The sequence below is a fragment of the Muscardinus avellanarius genome, assembly GCF_963383645.1.
Source record: "Muscardinus avellanarius genome assembly, chromosome: 1".
Lineage (NCBI taxonomy): Eukaryota > Metazoa > Chordata > Mammalia > Rodentia > Gliridae > Muscardinus > Muscardinus avellanarius.
In genome coordinates this window covers 113,820,952-113,848,001 of record NC_137786.1, presented here as the reverse complement: position 1 = coordinate 113,848,001, position 27,050 = coordinate 113,820,952, and the positions used below count along the sequence as shown (strand labels likewise).

The 27,050-nt window shown below is 42.8% G+C and overlaps 1 protein-coding gene across 1 annotated transcript in view; it reads left to right on the top strand.

Annotated features, from left to right (window-relative positions):
- Nucleotides 1–26,573, top strand: part of KLHL3 (kelch like family member 3) — a gene marked incomplete at its 3' end in the record, with an annotated part of 116,021 nt that extends 89,448 nt beyond the window's left edge. Inside the window, exons 9-16 of the mRNA XM_080714286.1 lie at nt 10,593–10,710; nt 11,316–11,513; nt 13,300–13,401; nt 16,601–16,729; nt 20,003–20,143; nt 22,080–22,223; nt 24,842–24,926; nt 26,420–26,573. Coding sequence (XP_080570412.1) covers nt 10,593–10,710; nt 11,316–11,513; nt 13,300–13,401; nt 16,601–16,729; nt 20,003–20,143; nt 22,080–22,223; nt 24,842–24,926; nt 26,420–26,573 — 1,071 coding nt within the window. The remainder of the gene's footprint in view (nt 1–10,592; nt 10,711–11,315; nt 11,514–13,299; nt 13,402–16,600; nt 16,730–20,002; nt 20,144–22,079; nt 22,224–24,841; nt 24,927–26,419) is intronic.
- Between the last annotated feature and the right edge of the window lie 477 nt (nt 26,574–27,050).

Genomic DNA, 27,050 nt, shown 5'->3' with positions numbered 1-27,050 from the left:
CCCATGGGAAATCACCCAGCTGGATGCATTTAGGGTCTCACATAGCCCCAATAAACGCCCCAGGTCTGAGACTTCCCAATACAGCCTGGAGAAAGTGGGAGAGGGGTTGCTGTTGGACATAACAGAAGATCTAAGAGACTCAGGCTATGATCAGCAGAAAATGTGGGGGAGAAATCTAGATAGACCCAACTAATAGAAGCTCTAGGATCACCACAGAGCTCCCAATCATGGCAAACGTGGGGAAGTCAGACCAGACCAGCCCTAGCTGTGGAGAACAGAGACTCCTACATTGAGTTTGGTCTCAGAGACATACGTCACTAATTGTGGCAGAGAGAGACCTAGACTCCAAACTGGCAGTATGCGTGAAGGTGACCTGCACTTAATACCTAACACAGCCTGAATGGGAGTGGCCATCTACATAAACTGAGAAAATCTCAGAGAACCAAACTCACAGCAGGAAGGGTGCCAGTGGTACTCAGTATCTGCACAGAGAGAGACTACTACAGACCTATATGCTGGATAGTCATTTAGTTGTAGAGTTGCATAAAATCATGGTTGAGATTGTTTTGGGTTTTTTGTTCCCTTTTTTGTGTATGAGTGTGTATACCTGGTTGGTTTTTTTATTTTAACCTATTCCCAAACCCCCTCCCAAACTTCTTTCTTTGTACATACCAACTCTCTTCTCACTATCCCTTTCCTATCTTTCTTCTGCTTTTTATCTCTCCCTTGTTTTGTATCAAACCTACTTCATATCATTATTACCACAAATTCTACTTGGTTACTAGAACACTACTTTATCCTTACTATCTCTAATCTCTAGTATATACTACTGTAGCAAACTCATGCTTTCATTCTATTCGACTCTATCTGAGATTTTACCCTATTCTTCCATTTACTCCTGAACTTCCCTTCTTCCTCAATCTTCACTGTTGGATACAATACAAACTGCCCTTGGATATACCAGCTGACACCTAGAAACTAAGAGAAATTCATCAAAAGCAACGGAGACAAACGTCTGAAGTCATGAAAAGGAGGAACAACAAAGGAGCAGTGAGCTCCCACAATTACACAACTACAGAACCTGATAACAGAATTGCAGAGATCTTCAGAAGGCCAAATGTAACTGTAGAATTAATACTGGAATTCCAAAAAGGATTTAGAAAAGTCTTAAAGAAATAAAGGATGCAATCACTGAAGTAAAGGCATCTATTCAAACAATAAACAATGCTTAGACCACATGGAGAATAGAATCTTGCTCCTAGAAGATGATCACTCCAAAAATGAACACATAGTTTATAACATAGAAAAAACAATTCAACAGAAGGAATTAGACATTGAAGAAATATGGACCCATATTAAAAGAGCTAATTTGAGAATAATTGGCATAGAGAAGGGAAAAGAAGATGAAACCAAGGGGCTCAACAATCTTTTCAAAGAAGTAACAGCAGAAAAATTTTCAAACATAGAGCAAGAGATTGACACACAGGTACAGCAAACTTATAGAACCCCCTTTAGACAAGATCAGAGAAAAGGTTCCCCATGCCACATAATAGTCAAATTGACCAATGTTGAAGCCAAGGAGAGAATCTTAAAGGTAACAAAAACAAAGGACAAAGTGACATTCAGAGGGAGACCAATTAGAATCACTCCAGACTTCTGAAACCAAGTCATGAAAGCCAGAAGGGCCTAGAGTAACATTCTATACTGTGAAAGAAAACAACTTGCAGCCAAAAATTTCCTACCCAGCAAAACTATCTCTCAAATTAGATGGGGAAATAAAATTCTTCTATGACAAGCAGAAGCTGAAGGAATTTATGTCTTCAACACCAGCACTAGAGAAAATACTCAAAGAAATTAACTACAAAGAAGAAACAAGAAATGCACACCAGAACCAGAGAAACAAGAATTTCCACCCAGCAGACAACTAAGAGACAAACACTATTTCATACAGAAGTAAAATCTAACATGTTGGGAATTAAAAATCATCTCTTAATAATCACACCGAATGTAAATGGACTCAACTCCCCAATAAAAAAGACATAAAGTGGCAAAATGATTAAAAAACAGAATCCATCTATATGCTGCTTGAAAGAAACACACCTTACAAGTAAAGATAGCAACAAACTCAAGGTAAAGAGTTGGAGCAAGGTAATATCCATTAATTTACCATGGTACTGGCACAAAAACATATACATAGACCAATGGAGCAGGATAGAAGACTCAGAAAAAAATCCACACAGAGCCAATTGATATTTGACAAAAGGGCTAAAAACATATACTGGAAGAAAGATAGTCTATTCAACAAATGGCGTTGGCAAAACTGGTTAACCATATGCAGAAAATTGGAAATTAATCCCACTTTCTCACCCTGTACAAAAGTCAATTCAAGATGGATCAAAGACTTGGAAATCAGACCAGAGACCTTGAAGCTCCTAGAAGAGGGCATAGGTCCAACACTGCAACACATAGGCACAGATAAAAACTTTCTCAACAAGACCCCAAAGGCACAAGAAACCAAAAGGCAAATCAATACATGGGACTGCCTGAAACTGAAAAGCTTCTGTTTAGCAAAGGAAACTGTCAAGATCCTAAATCATGAGCAAACAGAATGGGAGAAGATTTTTGCCACCTATTCCTCAGAGGACTAATATTTGGAATATACAGAGAGTTTAAGAAACTCAACAAGTGAACTAAATAGGCACTTCATGAAAGAAGAAATTCAAATGGCCAATAAATGCATGAAAAAATGTTCAACATCATTGGCAGTCAGAGAGATACAAATCAAAACTACCCTGAGATTCCATCTATCTCCAACTAGAATGGCAATCATTCAAAACACAAACAACAACAAATGTTGGTGGGATTGCAAATTAGTGCAACCACTTTGGAAAACAGTATGGAAGATACTCAAAAGGAAGGGAACTAATTTACCATTTGACCCAGCAATACCACTTCTGGGTATCTATCCCAAAGAAAGCAAACCAAACTACCAAACCAATCCATGTGTATCTATGTTCATAGCTGCATAATTCAACACTGCCAAACTATGGAACCAGCCAAGATGTCCATCAACAGATGAATGGATTACAAAACTGTGGGATATGTACACATGGAATTTTACTCAGCCATTAAAAAAAAAAAACAGTTACATCATTTTCAGGGAAATGGATGGAACTGGAGGGCATCATGCTAAGAGAGATTAGTCAGTCACAAAAAGTAAGAAATCAGATGCTTTCCCTAATATGTGAAAGCTATGAAATGGGTCATAGGAGGATTTCCAGGTGAAAAAGGAGATCCTGTAAGGTGCAAACAAGGCAACCTAATGGGATAGGAGGGGGGAAGAAGAAAACTCTCTAAAGTACATGATCTACTTAAACAAACATAGATGTCAACCACTAAACCAAGTATGGGAAGGATGGGAAGGGAATGGGGTGGAGATAGGGTAGGGGCTAACTGGGCAATGTGTTGCATGTATGTCTACATAAGTTTTTTTTTTTTTTAATCCTATTATGATGTATGAATTCAATGCACCAATAAAAATAATAAAAATAAAAAATACCAATCACTGAGCAATTTCTTTGTGGTTTAGGCTAAGCACTAAGCATGCATTTTTTTCTTCATAAGGAACCCAGAAGCTCTGATGTTATATACTTAAGATTCATTGAGATTTAGTGCAACTGAGTGACCTACACAGGGTATTAAAGCTCGTAGGTGACATGCAAGGACTAGAATCCAAGTTTGGCTGACTCGAAGCCTAGGTTTCTAAGGACTACGCAGAACTGATCCCCATTATGATGAAAATAGCGTATCTCAGTTACTGAGCCCTTAAGCACTAGACACAGAGCTAAGTGATTTGCATTTATTGTATCATCTGATTTTCATAATTGTAATTAGCCCCATTTTGCACATAAGGAGATTGCAGGTTATGTCACCTACTTATTATGTACTAATTATCTATTTCTGCATTACAAATTACCCTAACCTCATTGGCTTAACACACACACACACAAAAAAAAATTTGATTATATCACAGTTTTCGTGGGCAGGCATTCCAGAGTGGCTTATCTGGGTCATTCTGACTCTGAGTCTCATAAAGTCAAACTGTTGGTCAGGGCTACAGACATATAAATCCTTATTTTGGGAGACCTGATTCTAAGCTCATTCACATGGCTGCTGGCAGTCCTCAGTTTCTTTCTTCCTTGGGCCTGTCCATAAGCTGCTTGAGTGTCCTCATGACACAGTAGTTGGCTTCCCCCAGAATCTGTGACTCCAGAGCAAGAAAATAGAGCACACTCAAGACAGAAACATTGGCCTTTTAATAACCTCTTCTCAAAATCGATGCTCAGTGCTTTTGTAATATTTTATTTGTTAAATGCAAATTACTTAGGCTACTACCCCTCTCAAGTGTAGGGAAATTAAGTTCCATGTATGAGTGTAGGAATCTCATGAAAATCACAAGATCTGTGACCCATCTTTAAATCACAGCTAGTAAATGGCTGAGATGAGATGTAATATCTAGATTACTGGCCCCAGACCTGAGTTCTCATCTATTCTATGGTATTGACTCTAAACTGCACAGAAGTACTATATGGAAAGAACCCTTAATTTTGCCCTTTGGGAACATTTAAGTCTCTGTGAGAAGGCAAGATAGAACTTTGTCAGTGACAAGTACAGGATAGGAGTTAGGAGATAAATGGACCAGTTGGAGGAGCAGCCGTGAGAACTTCAATAGCAGGCTAATTTGAGCTTTCATTTATTTATTCCAGATAGGCTTCTGACAGAGAAAACTTGGAGAAATGAAGTGGTTGAGAGAGATTTACACTATCCTCCATAGTTCTCAGCAGTGGATCTATTAACTAGACAAATCCTTTCCCCAAAAGGAAAGGATTCTGGGTTGAGATAGCTGCAGAGAGTAATAGCAGTGTTTTCCTGAGTCATAGATGCACAGCTCATACTGACATATTCAAGCTGGAACAGCTAACAGCATCATCTTGGTTCCCACGCACTTGCTGCCCAGCACTTTCCCTGAGGCTGGGTTGCCGTGGGCAACCAGGCTGTCTCCCGCCACTCTGAACCCTCCCTGCTTCACAGATGGCAGCAGAGGGATGAGGTTCCAGGGAAATGCAATGGATCCTTTGGAAATAATACTGGACATGGCACTTTTAACTTTCAGTTAGCATCCCTATTCAGTTCTTTTAAAAAGACACCAAAATGCCACTTTGGCTGGAAGAGGGCAGTTTGCTCCTGAGTGGGCCATCTTCCTTTCAATAGATAGCATTGGAGGCAGAGGCCGCTGTCAGATGGGTAGGATGACCTCTCATCTAGGTCACGTCCCTTGGTGAGCACTGTCTATCTTCTGTCATGGTCCATACCCTGGCAAAAACCCTGGAGTCCTGAAAGTACCAAATCATCACCCCTGAAATTAGTAGTACTCTCATTCTCCCAGTCACAATTTCTGAAGTTCGTTTCTATGACTTGTTAGGAATCTGTTTTCAGCATCTATCTTAATAATAATTATGTGTTGATCTAATAATAGAAGTTAGTATTTGATGGTTACCATTTACCATGATTGTCATTTATATTTATGTAAGTACTTTGTGCCTTTAAGCCTCCTGACACCCTATGAGAAACATCCTATTATCTTGATATTGTAGGGATGAAACTGAGGCTTAGCAAGGTCAAACTCTTGCCTCTGGTCACACAGCTAATTAGCAAAGGGGCTGACATTTGATCTCAAATATATCTGACCCTAAAGCCCATTTCTTTCACCTTTCCATTTATTCCCTGGGCTTTGCCCTCATGTTGTCTGGCTCTCAGACTCCCATTGTTTCTGCACCTTGTCTGTCAGTACTTACCAGGAGCACCTGTTGCTCAGAAACCTGCTGGGACAAGCCTGCTGGTACGACCTGGACACGCACCTCTGGATGAATCTTGGTGTTAGCCCTGCGGCCCCACGCACCAGGGTAAGAGAGACTCACTTCCTGCCCTGGCCCGAGGGACCGACTGGCTGGGCCTACCTTCTGCCCAGTTCACCGGTCATGGAAGAGAGTTTGGAGATACTCTGCTTTTGCCCCCTGAAGAAAGTGTGCCCAGGTTTCTCTCTCACCTCAATGGAGAGGCAGTGACTTATAACCCTGTGAGCAGAATTAGGGTCTTAATCCTCTTGCAGACCCTAAGGCTCTGTTCTGCTCACACGCTTCCCTTTCTCTAGTCTCTGGCACCTAATGGCTCTCAGAGCACCAGCTCAGATCATGCTGGTGGAGTCATCCTGATCTATGTGAAAAGGAGCACTATATATGTATTTTAAAATGTGTTATACTGGGATTTTTTCCCCCTAAAGAATCAGGTAGTCGTTCCTGGTTTCAGTAATCTTAAAATAAATGGTCGTCTGGCCTTCCAAAGTGAGAGCATTTCCCTTGGGACACCTTGACACAGTGGAGTTCAGCTCACTGTGTTCCAGATCAGTGGAGTTCAGCTCACTGTATTCCCAGCCTCCAGAAAACCTGCAGCCTTCAACACAGAGAAAGTTGACGCCTGGGGCCAAGATTCTGAGGCTCCCTGCAATCCTTGGGAGTGATTAAATGATGTTAGCACTAGCAAAATTGTTACCTTAGAAGTAGTTCTTTATTGTGATTTCTACATGAGAACAAACATTCCTACACAGTGTTACCCTGAAGTATAAATGTAAAAAAAAAAAATGATCATTGCTAGGCACAATGACACATGCCTGCAATTCCAGCTACTTGGGAGGCTAAGGCAGGAGGATCACTTGATCCAAAGAATTTGGAGCCAGCCTAGGCAAGATAGTAAGACCTTATCCTTTTAAAAATATTGATAAATAAATAAGCAGATCTAATCTGACAATCTCTATCAAAAGTCTCATAAATCTTTAGTAAATTGGGGTTTAGAAGTGTTGGGGAAATATATACTTGTTGAACTACCTGGGCTTGGGTGTTTCTGGAAATGTAAAATGAGGACTTCTGGGAGAGGATGGCTTAAGTCTCTTTTTGCTCTGACATCCTATGGTCTTTTTAAGCATCTAGAAGTTTGTAATTTCAGAGATGTAATACATGTGGACTTTGGGAATACTCATTTTGGTTTTGTTTTTTTCTTAATTGGTTGTTAAGATTAAGTATCTGTGTAAACAACTTTTCTGTAGTTGTCCATGTAGGATATTTATTCTTTTTACTCTGCATGATCAGCACAATGGTAGCTACAGTGTTCCTTGTTTGATGGCTTCTTTCAAGAACAGCCACAAAAATTAGATTTTTTATGTTTGCTGGACCGTGCACTTGTTCTTCCCTGCTGCCTGGAGCTACCTCCAAAGCTGACAAACATACCCCACCAGAATCTCACGGTTCCTCTTCTCATAGTTTTACAAGGTTTAAATGTTAAAAATCACTTCTCTCCAGTATATCTATGAGCTTAGAAGCAAGCTTACTTTGAAAATTGTGCCCTGTATTATTTTTGTCTTTATACTCAGGTTTTAACATAAAAATTTCCATATCTGTCATATTGTTTTTGTGTTACTATGAAATTTCTCAGAGAAAAGTGATAGTTTTTCTCCAATATGAATGTATTCTTCCCACCCCTGACAGTAAAGTTTTGGAAAGTTTTACCTTTTTTTTTTTAATTTACAGAAGAAGCTTGAAATCTGTGCAAGGAATAAACAATTTTTTTTCTGGTCAAGTCAAAAGATCGGGAAAGTCTCTCGTGTACTCTTTTTATGTTGCTTGTTTTTTTTTTAAGTGTTATTGCAACTGTATTCAGTATTTCAACATGTCTTAACCAAAGAAAGTGACACTATGGTTTTGTTTTACTTTCCTTTTTTTTTTTTTTTTTTCTTTTTTGGCGGTATTAGGGATGGAACCCAGGGGCAATCTACCTCTGAACTATACCCCCAGCCCTATTTTTTTCTTTAATTTGAAACCAGATCTCACTGAGTTGCAAAGGGCCTCACTAAGTAGCTGAGGCAAACTGTGATCTCCAGTCTCAGCCTCCCAAATGCTGGGGTTACAAGCGTGTGCCACTATGCCCTGCTTTACTTTCCTTTAATATGTATTTTCTTCATTTAATTCCTTGCTGTCTACTTTTTATTTAATGATTTTTTTTCTAAAGAAACATTTGAGTCCTCAATTTTATCTGGAAATAAGAAGACTTAGGACTTGATGACTGAGGCAGATAAATTTTCTGCTTTGGCAGGGCTCACTGTCTAGGTGAGAAGATAGACAAGTCACCAAATGGTTGCAGCACAATGCAGAGTCCACAGGGTATCTGAAATCTCAGCAGAGGGGCACACATAAAAGTCAAAGACATCCTTTTTAAGAAGGCGATATGTAAACCCAGACCTGGAAGATAAGCAGGTCTTAAAGAAGAAGGACCAATAAGGAGGAAGAATGTCTAAAGTAGAGGGAATGGTGTATGCAAAGTGTGGGGTGTCTGATGTCATTGCAGAAAAGAAACTCAAAACTAGTTTTTTCCCTCTCAGCTCCAGAAATTAGATTTCAAAACACTCTGTGCAATTTATTGACTTCATTTGACTTTTAGAGCCCCAAATCAGGACAATGCAAGTTCTAGGTATGCTTATGAACACAGGGCAAGTCTTTCTGCCCAAAAGAGTAAGTTGGGCATTGTCTAAAATTTGCTAAGAGGTGTATTTGTTAATGTTCCCCTGGACCTGTTCATGGATGCAAAGAATCACAGATAGGATGTAATGTAAAACCCAGCTTTTCTCTCAAAAAAGCTACTCTTGACACAGAGCTACAGACCCTCTGAGCTAAGGCATATGGGAAAGCTAAATGCAAACCATTTATTTCTGGAAGAAGCAGCAGCTCAAGTGTAGCCTGTGTGTCCTGGGTTCCTTTGGAGTGTTCTAGAAGTCAGAACTGCTTTCTGAGCTTTGAGCATTTTGTGACTCGCATTTGGTCACAGATCATGGACTAACTGATGATCAGCTGCCACCCACAAGGGCAGCACATGAGCCTGAATCTGGAATCCTGAGGCATGATTGGTTTTCTGCTCTGGTGTTGCCTCTCCATGCACTGGATAATGTCCACCTGAGGTTTGTGCTCTTGAATGCGCACCCTGGTGTGTGTGTGTGTGTGTGTGTGTGTGTGTGTGTGTGTGTGTGGTATTGGGGTGAAATCCAGGGACTTTTCTTTTGATCAGTCCTCTTCCCCAAAAATACATTGTGGGAAAATAAAAGGCACATTGATAATTTATAATGGCAAAATGGCATATTGTTATGATCATTATGAAATCCCTACAGGCCATGGGTTAAAAAAAAGTGGCTCTCGAGGTAACAATACCAGAACACAGCAGCATCACCACCTAGGAACTTGCTAGAAATGCATATTCTCAGTCCTACTCTAGACCTGGTGAGTCAGAAACTGTTTGGGGCCTGGTAATCTGTGACTTTACAGCTCTCTGGGTGATTCTGATGCTCCCTGAAGTTTGAGAACCAATGAATAAATAAGACAGGCTACAGGTAATGGTCTCATACTATGGCTTTTATTGGCTGGCTGGCTGCAACTTCTGCCCTACTCAGTAAAGTGTATTGGTATGTAAGGTGTATCAGTGAATGACAGTGATGTTGGTATGGGAACAGTGCAAATATAAACATTAATTATGTGAACTGTAGCTTTGGTACTTTAACTTTTATTTTTCATACCCTGTGACAAAGGTCATAATAATGGGCCCTGCAGTTCTATTAATATAGTTGGAGCAATGGCTTTCTTCCTCTTCTTCCTTTCTTCTCCTCCCCTCCCTCTCTTCCTTCCTTTTCAACCATTCCCTTCAGTAAGAAATGCATATAAATTCTCTAAAAATGTATATAAATTGCTACCCAGAAGACACATACAACTATGTATAACCAGAACAGATAGATATTTTATGAAATAATGCCCTGCTATGATATTTTCTGTGCTATTTTATTTAAAATATGCTGGTCACAATCAATTATATTGGTTTAATGACCCACTAATGAAATGTGACCTGCATTTTGACAGAGATGCAAGCTGTGTTTGCAAGGACCAGAGGGGCCTCCTTCATCCTGTCTCAGGTGGACTTGGGTTTCAGTCTCTGTTTTTTTACCTTTTACTAGGTGCCCTTGGTCCATTTGCATGTTATCTTTACTTCCCTTATCTGTCAATGTGGATGATAATATCAACCTCACAGGGTCATGGGACAAGCAAATGACAGTCAACACACTTCATCTGGTATCTGGCAGTGATGGTAGCTAAATACATTTGAGTTTGTTTTGCTATAAAATTTAGTTCCCTAACCCCAATCCATGAGGGTAATGATATTGTAGACGATGTTGTAAGTGGCTTCATGTACCCCAAACATTGCCCTGAGTGGGACATTTTAGAAGTATAGTCTTTAGGATTGTGTTTCTGTGAGAAGATGCTTATCCTACTTTTCTTGACTATTCATACCTCTTGGAGACTAGGGGCAGCATTTCCATATTTATAGCTCTGGCAGCCTATATCACCCACAGACCATGAACAATAGCATGTGGAGGGACCTGGGGTTGATCACACTTTAACATCGTGTTGGGGAGAGCCAGCTAACATCCACTTGTCTTTCTGGAGGTCATGATTGTGGTTGGCGGCCAGGCGCCCAAGGCAATCCGCAGCGTGGAGTGCTATGATTTTGAGGAGGATCGGTGGGATCAGATTGCTGAGCTTCCCTCCAGGAGATGCAGAGCAGGTGAGCAGCATCAGCCCCAGTTCAGCATCTTCCTTTTCCCAGCTGTCTTCACTCTGTTGGAAAAATAGTGGTATTCTTTATTTCCCCAAACATCTATGCATTTTAGGCGCCCTTCTCTTCCCTGCCTGCACAGTTTCTGGTTGCCCCTTTCTAAGGCCAATTCTTAATGTGATTAGCAATTCATGCTAATTCAGGTACTTGCTTGAATCAAGCAAAAAAAAAATTTTTTTTTTTTTTGTGGTACTGGGGTTCCTGGAAACCCTTCTGCCTCTGGGATACACTCCCTGATACCTATTTTTTATATTTTTATTTGGAAAAAGGGTCTCTTAAGCCAGCAAGACTGGCTTCGAAACTGTGCGATCCTCCTGTCTCTGCCTACCAAGTGCAGGGATTACAAGCATGCGCCACCACACTTGGCTGAATCGAGCAAAATTTAAAAAGCAAATAGGAAAATAAATCTAGTGGACCCCATGACTTCCAGGTCCCTGCAGCTGGAAGTTGTTTTCTGCAGTTATTTGTGAGCCTTCCTTGCTCTCACCTGTTATGGTCAGCATGAACAGCCCACTGCCTGGCCTCACCTTCATGCCTTGGTTCCTGTGCCTCAGGTGTGGTGTTCATGGCTGGTCACGTGTATGCTGTGGGCGGGTTTAATGGCTCACTGCGGGTGCGGACGGTGGATGTGTATGACGGCGTGAAGGACCAGTGGACATCCATTGCCAGCATGCAGGAGCGGAGGAGCACACTGGGTGCGGCGGTGCTCAATGACCTGCTGTATGCAGTGGGAGGCTTCGACGGCAGCACTGGTAGGTCCAGGATGCACCCTGCATGAAGCCAAGTCTGGGACTAAGCTATGTCCATTTCTAGCACCACTCAAGGATCATGGGCATCTGTGTTAGTCAGCTTTTTTTCATTATGAAGAAATACCTGAGATAGTTAAGTTAAAAGGAGAAAAGCCTCAAGGGTTTGGAGTGTCTAGTCTAAAATAGTTTGGCTCATTGCTTTGTGCCTCTGCACAGAAGCATGGCATGACAGGAGTGCTTAGCAGAGCAGAAGTGTTCAATTTGTCAGGCAGGAAGCAAAAAGGGAGAGGAAAAGACTGGGTCACACAATCGTCTTAATTAGGGCATACTCTTAATGACCAGCACCTCTTAGGAGGCTCCTAAAGGTTTTACCATCTCCCAGTAGAACCGCACTGGGGACCAGGTCTTCAACACATAGACTTTTGGGGGCTTTCAAGATCCAAAACAGAGCACCATCCTTCCTCACCTTGCTTTTGAGGCCAGAGCCAAGCCTTACACACAGGATAATGGAACTTCCCATCTAATGTGGTTTCTAGGACTCTGGAAAGGACCCCTATACTTAAAAGAGTTCCTTCATTACTAGTTTCCAGCCTGTTTATTCAGATGAGACAGAAAGATAGTGTGGCCAGCTGGAAGCACCTCAGGATTAGTTTGAGCCTCAGCTGAGCAGATGAGGGAGCTGAGACTCAGCAGTTAGAAGAGACTTGGCTCAGAGCCCACAGAGGGCCAAGCTGCCCACTCACATTACCTTTGCCAAGCCCCACTGAGAGAGCCTTCGCAAAGAAAGCTTTACAACCACAGGCTCCTGGATTTTTTTTTCCAAATTCCACTTTTAACTATTAGTGGATATGGACTTAACAGAGATGATCTCATCTCTACTCATATTGCCAAGTAGATGATGGCAACTCTACTAAACTAAAATTGTTTTCTGCCCCTGCCAACCCTGGGAGGTGACAAAAAGTATTTCTTCTCTGAATTTACATCTGTATCTTTATAATTTGGTGATGGTTCTCAGCCTTCTTTTTGCCTCAATGACTCCAGCATCTTTAGCTTCTCTGGAAGCTGTGTTTTTATTGAGCAGGACCTGGGATAAAGAGAACTTCTGTAGTAGTATGCGTTGTTTCATTTAGGACTTGATTTTGGTTCTTAGTAGAAAGTCTAAGCTGTAGTTTTACCAATGAGAGACTTGTTTCAGGAGTAAAACTTGATCCAGTTGCTCAAGGATATTGGGGCCAAGTTCTTTAAGATTCTCTTGGCCTTTCCTTCATGATTACAGTATGTGTTGTAACTCTAGCCAACACGTTTGTGTTCTAGATAGCAAGCAGCAGGGAAAGCAAAGATCATTTGAGAAATCCTCATGAGATTTCAGCTTAAGTTTCATTGATTTGGTCATCCCTAGCTGGAAGGAAATCTAGGAAGGCAAGTTTTAGCTTTGCAGCTTCTATGGTAGGAGAAGACAAGGGAAGCAGGGTGGGCATGTTCAGTGTGGTGACCTGAGGCTCCCTTGGAGTTGAGATCCTTTTCCTGAGCATAGCAATTTGCAGCACAGTGCAGGGATGTCCTCATCCTCTCACAGCACACCCTTGGAGTCAAGTTTTAGTATTCCTCTGGTGGATACCACAGATGTATTTCAGGGAGATACTCAGGGGCCACATAGTGAGGCAGAGGTGTCAGTGAGCCACACAGCCAGCTCTGCACCCGGGTTTGGAATTTTCTCCCATCCTCAGTGTTTCTCACATAGCAGGCCAGGCCCGTGCCACAGGAATCTAACAAGTGTCTTATCCCCCAGGCCTCGCGTCAGTGGAAGCCTACAGCTACAAGACCAATGAATGGTTCTTTGTGGCCCCGATGAATACGCGGCGGAGCAGTGTGGGTGTGGGCGTCGTGGAGGGTAAGAAACTCTGTCACCACAGGTCTTGTCCTGGGTCTGTCACTGTGCTGGATGCTTCCTGCAGTGTCGCTCCATTCTTCAAATCACTGCTCAGAGTCAGTCACTGTTGCTCTAATTTAACAGATGAAGAGGGTAGAAACTCAGAGACATGAGGCTCCTGACTCAGGGTTGAAAGTGGCAGAATGGACTGGGAAAGAGGAGGAGCCTGGAGGGTAAGGCCAGCCTGCTTCTTTGGCCATTGGTCAATATTTTTGCCAAAGATGCGAGGGGAAGAAATCAAGAAATTCAGAATTAATATACAACCCAGGAATGTGATGTGGGTATGAGAGTTAATTGTGCTTAGTTAATTTTGTTAATTCCATAATATAATATAATTCCATATATAATTCATATATGGAATGTCTGCAGAGACATGAGAAGGGTGGGCACCTCTTCCCAGGTCAACTGTCTTCAGGGCAAGCTGGTCAGGAAGAGGGTGTGGGGCGAGGTGGGAGAGTGTCGAGGTGGCAGTCTTCATTGCACAGTAGGCCATCGCACAGTAGGCTTTTAAATTCTTATTTTTCCCCAAAAACCTTTCTGAAGAAGATAAGCATAGCTCAGATTTTCTCTGTTTTCTGGATGGGGAAACAGTCCCAGAGAGGTTAAGTCATGCACTCCACATCACACTGAGAGTAAATAGCACAGCAAGTTCTCAATGCAGGCCTTCTGACTCCTGGCCCAGTACTCTTGTGCTGTGCCACACTCCTTCAGAGCACTGGCAGACCTCATAGGTAGGAGTTAATATGTGTGAATTTAAGGAGCTAAGGCATAGAGTATTATTTGAACCAAATGTTAGAATTAACAGGACAACATTGACTCATTACCCTGGCCAGATGTAGGGATTTAGCTGGAATATCTGTTCATTTGGACACATACATAGACACACACTTTCTCATATACACTCAAGAACACACAGGTGCAAGTATGCTTTGGGTAGAGTGACTTAGTGAGTTAGACATTAATAGAAATATTCTTTTACTGTACCAGTTTTGTGTAGTTTACATTTTCACTTAAAGGTATATAATTCCAACATCCTGAACAAGTCATTTTAGTGAGTCCAAGGATTTTGTCCTATCAAGATAGTTTCTTGCCATCTCATCCTCTTGGTGGTACAGAAGTTGATTTATCTGCTAAATATAAATGTAAGTCTAGCCACTTTCCAATTTTTCCCCTTGCTCTTTAGCCAGGAATACCAAACAATAGACCAGGGGTTAAAAATAGCAAATCTCGGTTAATAGATTCCAAGAGAAACATTGAGTGGGTATTTTTTTTAAGCTGATGCAGGGTTGGAATGGATAATGGGGGTTAGAGAAGGTGCCTTAATGGTAGTAATTTAAAATACTTCCCTTCACAAAGGCTTTTGTGAGCATGTCCTTTATGAGGAAGAAGTACTCTCTTGTCCTGTGGAGATGGAGGAGAGCGTGGCAGTTTGTTTTTCCTGATCCTCCTGAGTCTGAAGCTCTGTGAGCTGTTGGGTCACCCCTGGGGCAGCAGCAGGTTCACTTGACAGCTCTGGGGAAGTATGGAGGGAAGGACTGAAGTGGGTTCTGCTTCTCTGAAGCCGCGTACATGCAGCTCTCCCTGCTGCTTGCCTTCCTCCATCCCTTATCATCTCCTTACCACAGCTGTGTAGTCTGAATGGCACAGAACAGACATGGGAGAGGTTAGAGTACTGTGCTCCTGGATGTCAGGAAGCCCTCTCCTCAGGGAAGGGACAGTGAGGGCCAGAATGTGCGCAGCAGCTCCCATACAGCGAGAGCATGTGTGCAGAGACATCACGTCGAACCAACACACCAAGTGAGTGGCTGAGACCCCGGAGCACCTGCTCAGTTTTTGTTCTTGCTGCTGCTGTTCTTACTTTGGTGAGCACAGAACTGGGGAAGAGGAATCCCTTCTAGAAAGGTCTGAGAGGACTCTGGGGGCAGAAAACCAAACCAAGCTCAGTGACAATAGAAAAATAAGTTTATATCTGCTACATCAGTAGCCCTGAGGGTAGAGCAAAGTTTTCATCCTAACAATCTTTCTAACTTAAAAATTGCAGGTTTTTACACACTAAGTGTAGTTTTGGTGTTAGGAAAACATGATGACCCAAAAATGCATTGATTAGGTGATCCTGTTAAAATAATTTGCATTTGGTGGTGTTTGTCTAGCCTACAGCTAGTGAATAAGACCCTTGTTGTAACTCATGGTCCTCCATAGATTGGAGGCCCACAGGTGAGGGCTCCTCCTTCCCACCCCCACAGAAAGGACTATCCCATTGCATTCTAAGACTAACTGTTAAGCCCAAAATATTTAAATCTGTGTAATCTATGTTCTCAAACAACTCAGATAGCAATTTTTTCTTTTTGTACTGGATTGAACCCTCAGCCCTTTTTATTTTTCTGTTTTGAAACAGGGTTTTTCTGTGTTGCTAAGGCTGGCCTCGAACCTGTGATCCTCCTGTCTCCCAAATACCAGGATTACAGGAGTGTACCACCACACCTGGCTCAAATATCAATTTTCTGCTTCCTCGTCCATCCTTATTCCTAGTCCCCAGCCCCAGCAGGAAGTGATGCTTTTGGATAATAGCTTAGTGGTATTTTTATTTTAAAAAAGGTAATCATGCTTCAGGTCTCTTGTGCATGGCTCAGAGATCATAGGGTAGTCTGCAGGAAAGTTACAGCCACCTCAGCAGAATGTACATAGAACACTCTGTCCACAGATTTGATCTGCCAGAGAAATGGAAGAAATGGAAACCGTGGCCAAGATAGATTTGGCTTCTCACTGAAGAATACTTTTCCATATTTTCCCATGTGATTAAAGCTGAGAGCCCTCTATCTCTTCATCTATCCAAATACTGGTGCTTTGTTCTAGAGAAGTTTTGCCCTAGTTCACCAGAAAGAACTTTTTGAGCCCTAGTGGTACCAGGTTATAGGTTTGCACTATATTCAGGGTATTTATTTAGAATGAGGTTTGGAATCACTTATGAAAAGCTCATGGGTTAAGAGCAACATAAAAATGTGAAATATCTTTCCCTGGCTGAGTTGGGGGTGGGGTCAGTTGGTAGTCCTCTGGAGGAAGGGGGCCCAAAAAGCCGATTGGGTTAAAGGTGGAGCATCAGCCAAGTTCTCTTTCCATGCTGGCATTCTGGCACTGCCCTCAGCTGCTCTGTCTGTTTCAGGGAAGCTGTACGCTGTTGGGGGTTATGATGGGGCTTCCCGCCAGTGCCTGAGCACCGTGGAGCAGTACAATCCAGCAACCAACGAGTGGATATATGTGGCGGACATGAGCACCCGCCGCAGTGGTGCAGGTATGGGGGCTCAGGGTACAGGTTATGTTTGTTTGGTGTACAGCTGGGTCTTGAGTCTAACAACTTAACACTATATTTTACTCCCTTCTTTTCTTTACTGTATATAACCCCATTAGCACCTTGTGGTTAGACACAGTGCTTATAAATCAATGTTTCCCAGGGGATCCCTTTGCTAGGGAATGAAAGAAATAATGTTCTCTTTCTCATCATCCTGTCTGTTTCTGTGGAGGGCTACATCTCTTGAAAGTGCAGACGTACTATGTGTCAGGCACTGTCCCAATACACACATTCTATGCCCCAGTGTCTTAACCCTAAAAGGTAGAAACAATATTGATACCACTTACCAGATTTTGAAAGTAAGTTTACCATAGGTTGAGTAATTTGGCCAAGCTCATAAAATTATAACTGGTAGAATTAGGTTTCTTTTTCCAAAGTTAGCTCTCTTAATCCCAAAATTATTCCTGTGAAGTAGTAGAAAAAGCACTACTGTGTCAGGCTTTAGTCAGAGCCTGGTGTGCCTATCTGAAGTTCCTGTTTTGTGGGTTGAAAGACAACATATTGGTGTTCATATCTGCAGATAAGCCTTCAAATATGAGCCTCCCTTGTCCCATCTTTGCTCACCTCAGCCCCCTCCCCCAGTGTGGGAAGAATAAGATCCCTAATGATTTTCTACTTCTGCTTCTTGTGAGAAGACCAGGCTCTTCTGTGGTCCTTTGGGATCTTTCAGGAGCTTCAACAATAGCCTCTCCTCTCTGCTTTGTCTCACATCATCCTAGGGGCCCACCAGCAGGGCATAAGAGGGCAGGCAGGGACGAGGACGTGGTTCTGTATGTGGTATGTGGTTACTGATTCCCATTCTGGGGCTAGTGAAAGCTGTGGAATTCTGGGCAGGGAGTCACAGCTGGGAGGCTTCCCCACAGTGTTATCTCTTCTTCCTCCTTCTCTATATATTTGGAAATTGAATTGTGATCTCACTTTATAGTACCCAAAACATGACCACTTCTTTATCATTCCTTAAAAATTATGCTATTTTAATATTTTTCAAGAACCTTTATATGTCTACTGGTTGTAAAAGAAAAACCTGTGCAATCCCTCTTCAGAAGCAGTTGTGTTTGGAGTGCTATTTTTAGGACACTTGTTTTTGCTGGTCATGACAGATTTGCCTTTCCTGAGTGTGGAACAAATGCCTGGAGGTCAGGAAACCTGCACTTTAGTGCTAGGTCTGCTCTAATTTGCCATCTGACCTTGGACATGTCCTTTCCATTTCTGGCCTTTGGTTTCTCAGATGTGAAATGAGCAGGTTGCAATAGATCTCTCCTAATGACTGGTTCAGTTCTAAATTCCATGATTCTTTCCTTTTAGTAGTTGAGGTTCCTAGTGTCAGTGGAGTCTTGTTTGTATTTCCTAGAAGTCCTCCAAGTGTGGCTTGAGCATGCACACAGGTGTTCAAGGCCACGCTGGAGAACTGCTCAGCAGGAATGGGCTGTACACACTGAGCTGCCTTCTGCTCCCAGCAGTGTGATGAGGCACTCTGCTGAAGCGAGAACTTCTGCTTGCCTTGGAAAGCTCAGGCGCGCTCAGGCGCGTCCTTGTGAATGAAATGGTCTCTCCGTGCACACTGCCTTGCAGATTGTTGCTAGGTGGCCATCACTCCCCAGGCCTGCCTCACTGCCCGTGTCTCTGGGAGTCCTGGACGCAGGGAGCGTGCTCTTCCCTTAGGTTCCTCTCAGAGCCCTGGCCTCAGGCATCCAGGCCTACCCTTCTTTGTGTTTCACCTTCCCCAGGCTGGGGAAGATGACCTCTGGACTTGAGAACCCCTGTACTTGTTGTGGTGAGTGGTTTTTTTTTTTTTTTTTTTTTTGGTGATTGAAAGCCCAGAGACCAAAGATCTTGTCCTCTGGCTAACCGAGGCCTGTTGAAGTGCCCAGAGCCCCTGTTGCTCCAGGGCCAGGAGACCTCTGCATGGATCTGGCTGTGGAGGGGATGGCAGAGTTGTTGGGGTACTGATGCCCCTGAGTTCTGGGGGCTGCCTGCTTCCTCAGTGGGGTGGGGGACGCTGGTAACCCCCCCACCCCCACCCCCCGTGCTAGTTTCTGCCCAGCCCATAGGAAGGGAAGGTGAGGCAGCTTTGGCATCCACTGACTTGCATTAAACACACAGCTGTTAGCTAGCCATTGTTGGTACAATAGCACCATCTGCTGTTAATCTAGGGCAACTGATAGAAACCATTTATTTTTCTACAGTAATTGCTGGAGAAGGTTTTACATACTTTGTCATTGAAATAGTATCTGCTGGGAACCTACCACCACTAGGGCACAGGACACCCAGCAAGTACAAGACAAACACGGCCCTTGTCCTTATGAAGTTTATATTCTATAGATTCAATCTTTGGATTTGAAACCTGGCTGCACATAAAGGTTTTTAAAAGATTGCATTTAAACTTGTAAATTATATCTTTTTAGCATTCATCTCAGGCTTATCCACCCCATCAGTAGTCTAATGTACCCTACTATATAGGAGAAAGAAAAGCTTCTGGTTACAAGACTAGCAGGGAAATCTCCCTACTTATAATCTCAGCATACCTGCTATGTCACTAGTTTCAACTTTTTTTTTTTTTTTTTGGTGGTACTGGGGTTCCTGGAAGCCCTTCTACCTCTGGGCTACACTCCCAGACCTATTTTTTATACATTTTTATTTGGAAACAGGGTCTCTTAAGCCAGAGCAGCTGGCTTCGAACCTGCACGATCTTCCTGTCTCTGCCTCCCAAGCGTGGGGATTACAAGTGTGCGCCACCACGCCTGGCTAGTTTCAACTTTTAACTCTTTTTTTTTTCCCTCAAGTTATACAAAGCTGAGTAGTATAAATAATACAGCATTTTTGGAAAAGAAGACAATATAGGTAAGCAAAAAAGGAAACAGAAAAAAATATGGTTTTACTGCCCTGAAGTAACTACTTTTAATATTTTGGTAGATTTCTTTCAGTCTTCTACCCCTACCCCATATAAGTATAGACATATATATTTATATTTTTCAAACAGAAATGAGGTCATATTTGCTTTACTTTTCAGTATTTCAAGCTTTCCCATCTTAAGACACAACAGGCAGGGTACCATTGTATTTGTTTTACACATGTGAACACTGAGGTCCAGGGAGACAAAACAGCATTCCCCAGGTCACCCTGTGGGTGATGGCCATCCAGGACTGGACACTGGGCCTCCTGGTTTCTAGTTCCTGGAGCCAGCCTGAAGCTGAAACACTATGCTCTGCCTTTCAGGGGTTGGGGTGCTCAGTGGACAGCTGTATGCCACAGGTGGGCATGATGGACCCTTGGTGAGGAAGAGTGTTGAGGTTTATGATCCTGGAACAAACTCCTGGAAGCAGGTGGCAGACATGAACATGTGCCGGCGCAATGCAGGTAATACAGCTGCTCTTTCCTTCTCCCCTTTGGGGTCCTGGATCTTTTTTGTTGTTGTTGTTACTGGGGATTGAACCCTGGGGTGCTCTACCTCCAAGCTATACCTCCATCCCTATTTTATTCTTTATTTTTAAACAGGGTCTCAACTAAATTGCAGGGAGCCCCACTAAGTTGCTGAGGCTGGCAGAAAACCTGTGATCCTCCTGTCTTACCCTCCCAAGAACTGGGATTTATAAGCATGTGCCACCATGCCCAACTGTCCTGGGTCTTTTCTTCCTGTGCATAGTAGCTCTAAATGAGGAGAGGGGGATACTCACAGGTTCTCAAACTGAGCTTGTATCTTAAACAGGAGTCACTATTTGTCAAGTGTGCCCTTGGGTAGGGGAGGGAAGACCTCAGGACCCAGAAAGCTCTTTCTGGGGGGCCCCCCATTTAGATGCAGATTGGTCCCTTCTCCCCAGTGAAGGGTGGTGACTTTTCCTGCACACAGTGCCCCTGCCCAATGGCTTTGCTGGTAGCACAGTGTGCATGTGGGTTCTGCCTTTCCTTTGCCCATGTCTGGCTAGAGCCTCTTGCTTCCCCTGAATGTAGTTCCTTTGCTCCAGAGAGAGCCCACCTTGGCTGGTCTCCAGGGAGCTACCTCCATTACTCTCTTGTTTATACTTCCTGTCTTCCTCCCTCTTCTTCTCCCCCACCTTCCGTCCTCCTAGTAATACTGAGTTACCCTAGAGTATTTAGGTTTGTATTTATTGGAGCCTGACAACCCTATCAAGCTATTTTCTCTAAGCACTGCCCTTTGGGTCATGTCCTGTGTTGGTATATCTTTTATGTTTCTTTGCTTTGGGAAAGTATTGGCCGAGCCCACCCTCCCAGGCTGGAAAGACAAACAGGTTTTTTTCAAGAAGATTTTTTTCCCTTTATTCTCATATTACCCGTTTTTTAAGCCCATTTGTGGCTGATTTGTTGGAAGTATTAATATAAAGGAAGTTTATTGACTTACTTCTGGCCTAAGCCTGCTGTGATATAACTTGACATTTGGCCTTAAGACACATAAGCAAGGAATTACAGAACCTTTAAGGCAGTAGACTATCTGGAGGCTGAGAATTAAGTTTAAATGTAAATGTGAGAATATATAAATATTCACATATAGATATTTCTATTTATTTAATAAAGTGAAATACCACTGTTTTATAACCTGCTTTAAAAAAACTTCATCTTTTATTGATATCTTATAACACTAAATTTACTCACATATTATTTTAAATGGCTACCTCATAATTTGAACAATAAATTTATACATTATTTTAATCTTTTATAGATTAAAATACCTTTTAGAGTATCATCAATCCCTTAAATCTAATTTTGCAAAAATACAAACTTTATTGAGCTATGGCCTTTTAAAGTCTTGATGAACAAAAATTACATTTTACTATCCTTCATTTCCCACTTCATGAGACCATGCCCCCAACAAGCTCACTCTGATATCAGAATAGGAGGAAAACCTGGACCCTCGGAACCTGTGTAGATTTAGATCACCCATCTGAGGAAGGGATTACAGATACACCATTAGCACCACACAGGATAGTTATAACATATGGCTTATCAGGGGCATTTGCAAGTAATGAAATGAAGCAGGTAAGAGTAGGTGTGTGTATGGGGTGTCTGTACACCATGCACAGTGCTCCATAAAGAGGGCCCTGACTCACAGAGCTCTTGGAAGAAACTCCTTGGGGAGAAAAATGACCTTGTTAGAAAAGAAGATCCTGAGAGCCTAATGGCTCTGGGCATCATGTGCCTCTGTTGAGCAAACTGAGACCTGCAAAGTCAAATCTCCATTTGTCCAATGTCAAGGTTAGGGTGTGGGGGTAGAGCTCAGGGCCATCTGCATCCCCATCTTCTGCTGTAGTAACATATGTGGCTTCTCTTGGACTCCCAGGGGTCTGTGCAGTGAATGGGCTCCTGTATGTGGTTGGAGGTGATGACGGATCCTGCAACTTGGCTTCGGTGGAGTACTACAATCCCATCACTGACAAATGGACGCTGCTACCAACCAACATGAGCACAGGACGAAGCTATGCAGGTCTGTGTGTCCAGCTTCACCCACCCAAGGCCCTCCACCTCAGGGCATGGGTGGCAGGAGGGGGTATGATCTTCCTTACCTTGGGACTCAGTGCTTCCTCCAGGGTGGCAGGTCATTGTCACATGGCTACTGCTCCTTACTCTGCCTAGAATAGATGCCCATAACTGACACTTTTTTCCTTGTGAACCTGAATGTCACCTTGGAATTCTTAATGCATTGTTCCAGGGAGCCATTTCCAATATCTAAACTGTGACCAAAGATTTTAGCATCTTGGTTTATTTTGTACCAGGCTGTACTTCAGGTGGCATGAAGTACAGTTCTTGATCTCTAGAGGTTGAGTTAAAAAGATAAGACCTGCTTTCCCAGAACAAGGAGAAATACAAGATGACTTACACACAAGTTGTGGCTGGAATGCACTATACAGCTCTGACATGACATGACCAAGCAGTGACAACCTCAGAGTCAGGGACCTCTTCCCATTAAACTTTGAGAGTGGGCCACAGCCCGGCTCTTTGCTGTGGGCCTTCTCAGTGCCCTCAAATGGTGTGTTAGGTGTAGTGTTTACACTTGCTTCTTTTTTTCAGCAGCCCTCAGGATGAATGGGCCCAGATCCTTCCATTTTACAGATGATGAATCCAAGTTTTAGAGAGTTTGAATAACTTGCCAAAGCCACACAAGCTAATAAATGGCAAAGTCAGAATTCAAACCTAAGTCTAACTTCTGAGCCATATAATATGCCACCGCAGGATTAGGGCAAGAGGCTGGGAGGCACAGTGCATGAGGCCAGGGTGGAGGCTGTCTCCTGCAGACTGCGTGATGGGGTTTGTGAGGTGCAGGACTGAGAGTGGCATCAGAGTTGATGTTGAGGTCAGAGGCCTCACTGGGAGACAAGCAAACACATATCCATGATGAAGCCAGTTTCTTATGCTTGGTCCTCCAGAAACTGGAATAGTTAGGCCAAACATACATTTATTGAGCACACAAAGGTGCCAGGCATTATCCTAAGTATTTAAGAACCACATTTAGTACACACCTTCTCCTTCCCATTTATAATGAAAGGCCAATCTTTGCTTGTGCCCTGCAGGCTCCGAGAGGTTCTTACCACATTTTTCTAACACACTAAACTTCCTTCACTTTTTTCTTCCTTTAGGCCTTTTTTTTCACCTTGTCACATTTTTCTTTGCTAAATATAAAAGACTTTAGTAGGTAATCATAAGCACCATCATTTTCTTTCTGAAGCTACAGCAAGAAGAGTTGGGCATCTTCTGGGAAGAGACAGTAAGGCATGGGAGGGGAGGGATTCCCCTTTAGCCCCCAGGTTCCCTAATGAGAGGGAAGGGTAGAAGATTTCATGTGCCTTTTTTATTCTTTACTCACTCCAAAAGTGGGTGGGAAGGAGACAAACATGCAATTTTGCCTTCAAATCCATTGAATGAGTGAGCCTGTTATCTTAAAATCTAGGAAGATTCTCTGAAATGCAAAAATTTATGGACAAAATTATTAGAGTATTGATTATAATAGCAAAAATAGAACTACTTAATGTGTTACATGAGGGAAATAAATCTATAGAATGCTTACATAAGGGGCATTTTTTTTTTTTTTTTTGGTGGTACTGGGGTTCCTGGAAGCCCTCTGACTCTGAGCTACACTCCCAGACCTATTTTATACTTTTTTATGTGGAAACAGGGTCTCTTAAGCCAGCGCGGCTGGCTTTGAACCTGCGTGATTCTCCTGTCTCCGCCTCCCAAGCGCGGGGATTACAAATGTGAGCCACCACGCCCGGCAAGGAGCATATTTTTAATGTCATCAGAAAACGTAATTGACTGTTAGGTTAAAGGAGGATGCAAAGCTGTATGTGCCACATGTGTTCAGTCCTGTAGTCCTGTATTGGGGTGGGGTGGGGGGCTAAATAGCTACTGCTTCTAGAAATGGATAATGGAGTTAGATCTGAATTTGAATCCGCTTTGACACTTGTCTGGGGTATCTGGGCCAGTTATGCAATCTGACCAGATCTTTGCTGCCTGTCTGTAAAATGAGAATGCAAGATCATTGAGACTCTGAGGGTTCTTGTGAAAAATGAAATATGATAATATGTGTAAAATGCTTAGCAGGACCTCACCTTTCAGTAAGTGATTGTGATTACTGTTACAAGCTCAGAAGTATTCTAAAAAGATAATGGTTCTCTTCATGTGGAGAGATTAAAGATTATTTTCTTTGTGTTCTTCTGTGTTTTCTAATTTTTAATAATAAAAAATGTATCACTTTTATAAGAAAAAGATAAAGCTTATATAAAAAAAAAAACAAAATAGGAACCTGCTTTAAAAAATTGCTGCTTTATCGCCAGGCAAGGTGGCGCACGCTTGTAATCCCCACGCTTGGGAGGCAGAGACAGGAGGATCGCGCAGGTTTGAAGCCAGCCGCACGCACTGGTTTAGGAGACCCTGTTTCCAAATAAAAATGTAAAAATAGGTCTGGGATTGTAGCCCGGAGGTAGAAGGGCTTCCAGGAACCCCAGCAACCACAAAAAAAAAAAAAAAATTGCTGCTTTATGAAAGGGATGTCCACAGTTCAAGTGAGATGCTCTCAAGGTCAGTTGGTACCTCTCTGTCTGGACCCAGATGCCTCCCGCCTTCAAGCATCCATGTCTGCATTTTTATCCAGGATTAACAAGAAGCGATATTTTCACAGAATCTCTCCTATTAGGTATCCTAGGCTTTCTTTTAGCAACATTCTTTTAATCTCATCTTCAACCAGCACATTTTATATTTATTTATTTATTTATTTATTCATTCATTCATTTATTCATTCATTTATTTATTCATTTATTCATTACTGGAGATGGAACCTAGAGTCCTTCTACCTCCAGGCTACACTCCCAGACCTATTTTTATTTTATTTGAAAACAGGGTCTCTTAAGCCAGCTGAGGCTGGCTTTGAACCTGTGTGATCCTCCTGTCTCAGCCTCCCAAGCGCGGGGATTACAAGCGTGCGCCACCATGCCTGTCCAACCAGCACATTTTATAGTTGTGAGAATATGTTAACTAAGGTTGCAGTAACCATCTTACCTGTGGACATGTTTTAAGTTAGGATTGTGTTTAGCAGCAGGTGCCGGAAAACCTGATAGATGGTTGCCTATTAAGGAAGGAATGTATTTGTCTCAGGTAGAAAGAAGTCCACAGTTGGCCTTGTGGCCCAGAGTGTTGTCAGAGAACCAGGTTTCTGTTCTCAGTGCTCTTCTGCCAGCTTTTTCACTAGCTGCTACTGCTGCTGCCACCCTGTGGGCCTTTCATGAGCATCCCAAGTAGGACAAGGACAAGCCTGTCCTTCCAGCACTGGCAGGCTTACATTTATAATCGCACTGGCAAGGGCTCAACCCCATGACATGTCTAGCTGCAAGGTAGACTGGGAAGCTAAGCTCATAACTAGCTGCTGTCTACAGTAGAAGACAACAAGTAAAAAGATGCCAAGTCAGTTTCTGACTCAACCTGTCACACCTTCCACATGGTGTCAGTCTATTACAGTGAAATTTTGGGTCACTTATGGATTTACAAAATGCTGACAATGGTTCAGTTTTATTTAAAAAAAACATATACACATGTCTGGAGTGTGTATTCAAGCAGAGAATTTAGCACTGAAAAGTTCCATTAGTAAAACGATATTTAATCATATGGCCCTGAGCCTTGAGAGTTGAATGGACTTGCCAAGGGCCACAGTGCAGGACTGGTAGCAGAACTAGGACTGGAATTTAGCTTTTATTCTTCAAAGTCAGTCTACCACTTTTTCCATTCATTTCATTATCTTCTGGAAGAAAACATAAATCACCCATCACTTCTCTTACAGTAATACAGATTTTGAACTGTGCAGGGCCTCCGGGTTCCCAGTGAGGGTGCTGAGCATCCTTAAGCTAAGGGAGGAAGGGGATTGCACAACACTAGATGATTATATGATGGTGTAGGATGCAGCCAATGACCTGGGGTATTTGCAGGATTGTGCTTCTGGGTTCAAATGTCTTGCTAGAACTTGGCTGGTAGAGTGGGCAACAGCCAGCTGCTATCTGCCTGAGCCCACAGACAACTTCAGTATCTGAATAAAACTTATATCCATTCTCCTGGGCTGTGGCTTAGATTTATGAATTCCTTGGAACTGAATAATTTTGGAAAATCTAAAATGGTAATTTCCTTCCCCTTTCATGTTAGGTGTTGCTGTGATCCACAAGTCCTTGTGACCCAAACTCTCACTGCTGAGAGGTGGAGGGGGAGCGGAGCTACCTGTGACTTGGAACTCCGGGCCATGGTGACTGGATTCAATGCACTGGCAGGTTCCAGGTGGTCGAGCACCTCCATTCCCTGACTTGGCAGACTGATGGCATTCCTCATAGTATTGACACTGATTACCCATTCCTGCCCTTCCCCCTAGGTGCTTTGGCCTCCACCCTGAGCAGGGGGGCTCCTGAGGTTCCCAGCAGCACCTTAGGGTCTTTTGTGTTTCTTCAGGGACAACAGAGAATAGAGGGGGGGGGAAGAGGAAGAAAAAAAGGAAGAAAGAAAGAAGAAAAGAAAGATGGTTTTTCACTCATTTGGGCTGAGGATGTGTGATAGTCTACTGGATTTCTTTACTACTGACCTTTCCACCATGCTAAAACTCAAATCACAGAAACCTCTCTCTGGATTTGTCCCAGTGACTGTAAGATTACCTGAACTGCTGTCTTTTGGAGGTCTCATTGGACAGGATGGAAATGTCCAGAAGTAACTGCCATGGGGCAGGCATCTGACCATGCCCACAAAGGCCACTTGACTGCTGTAGCTCTATGGAAGAGCTGGACCTTCT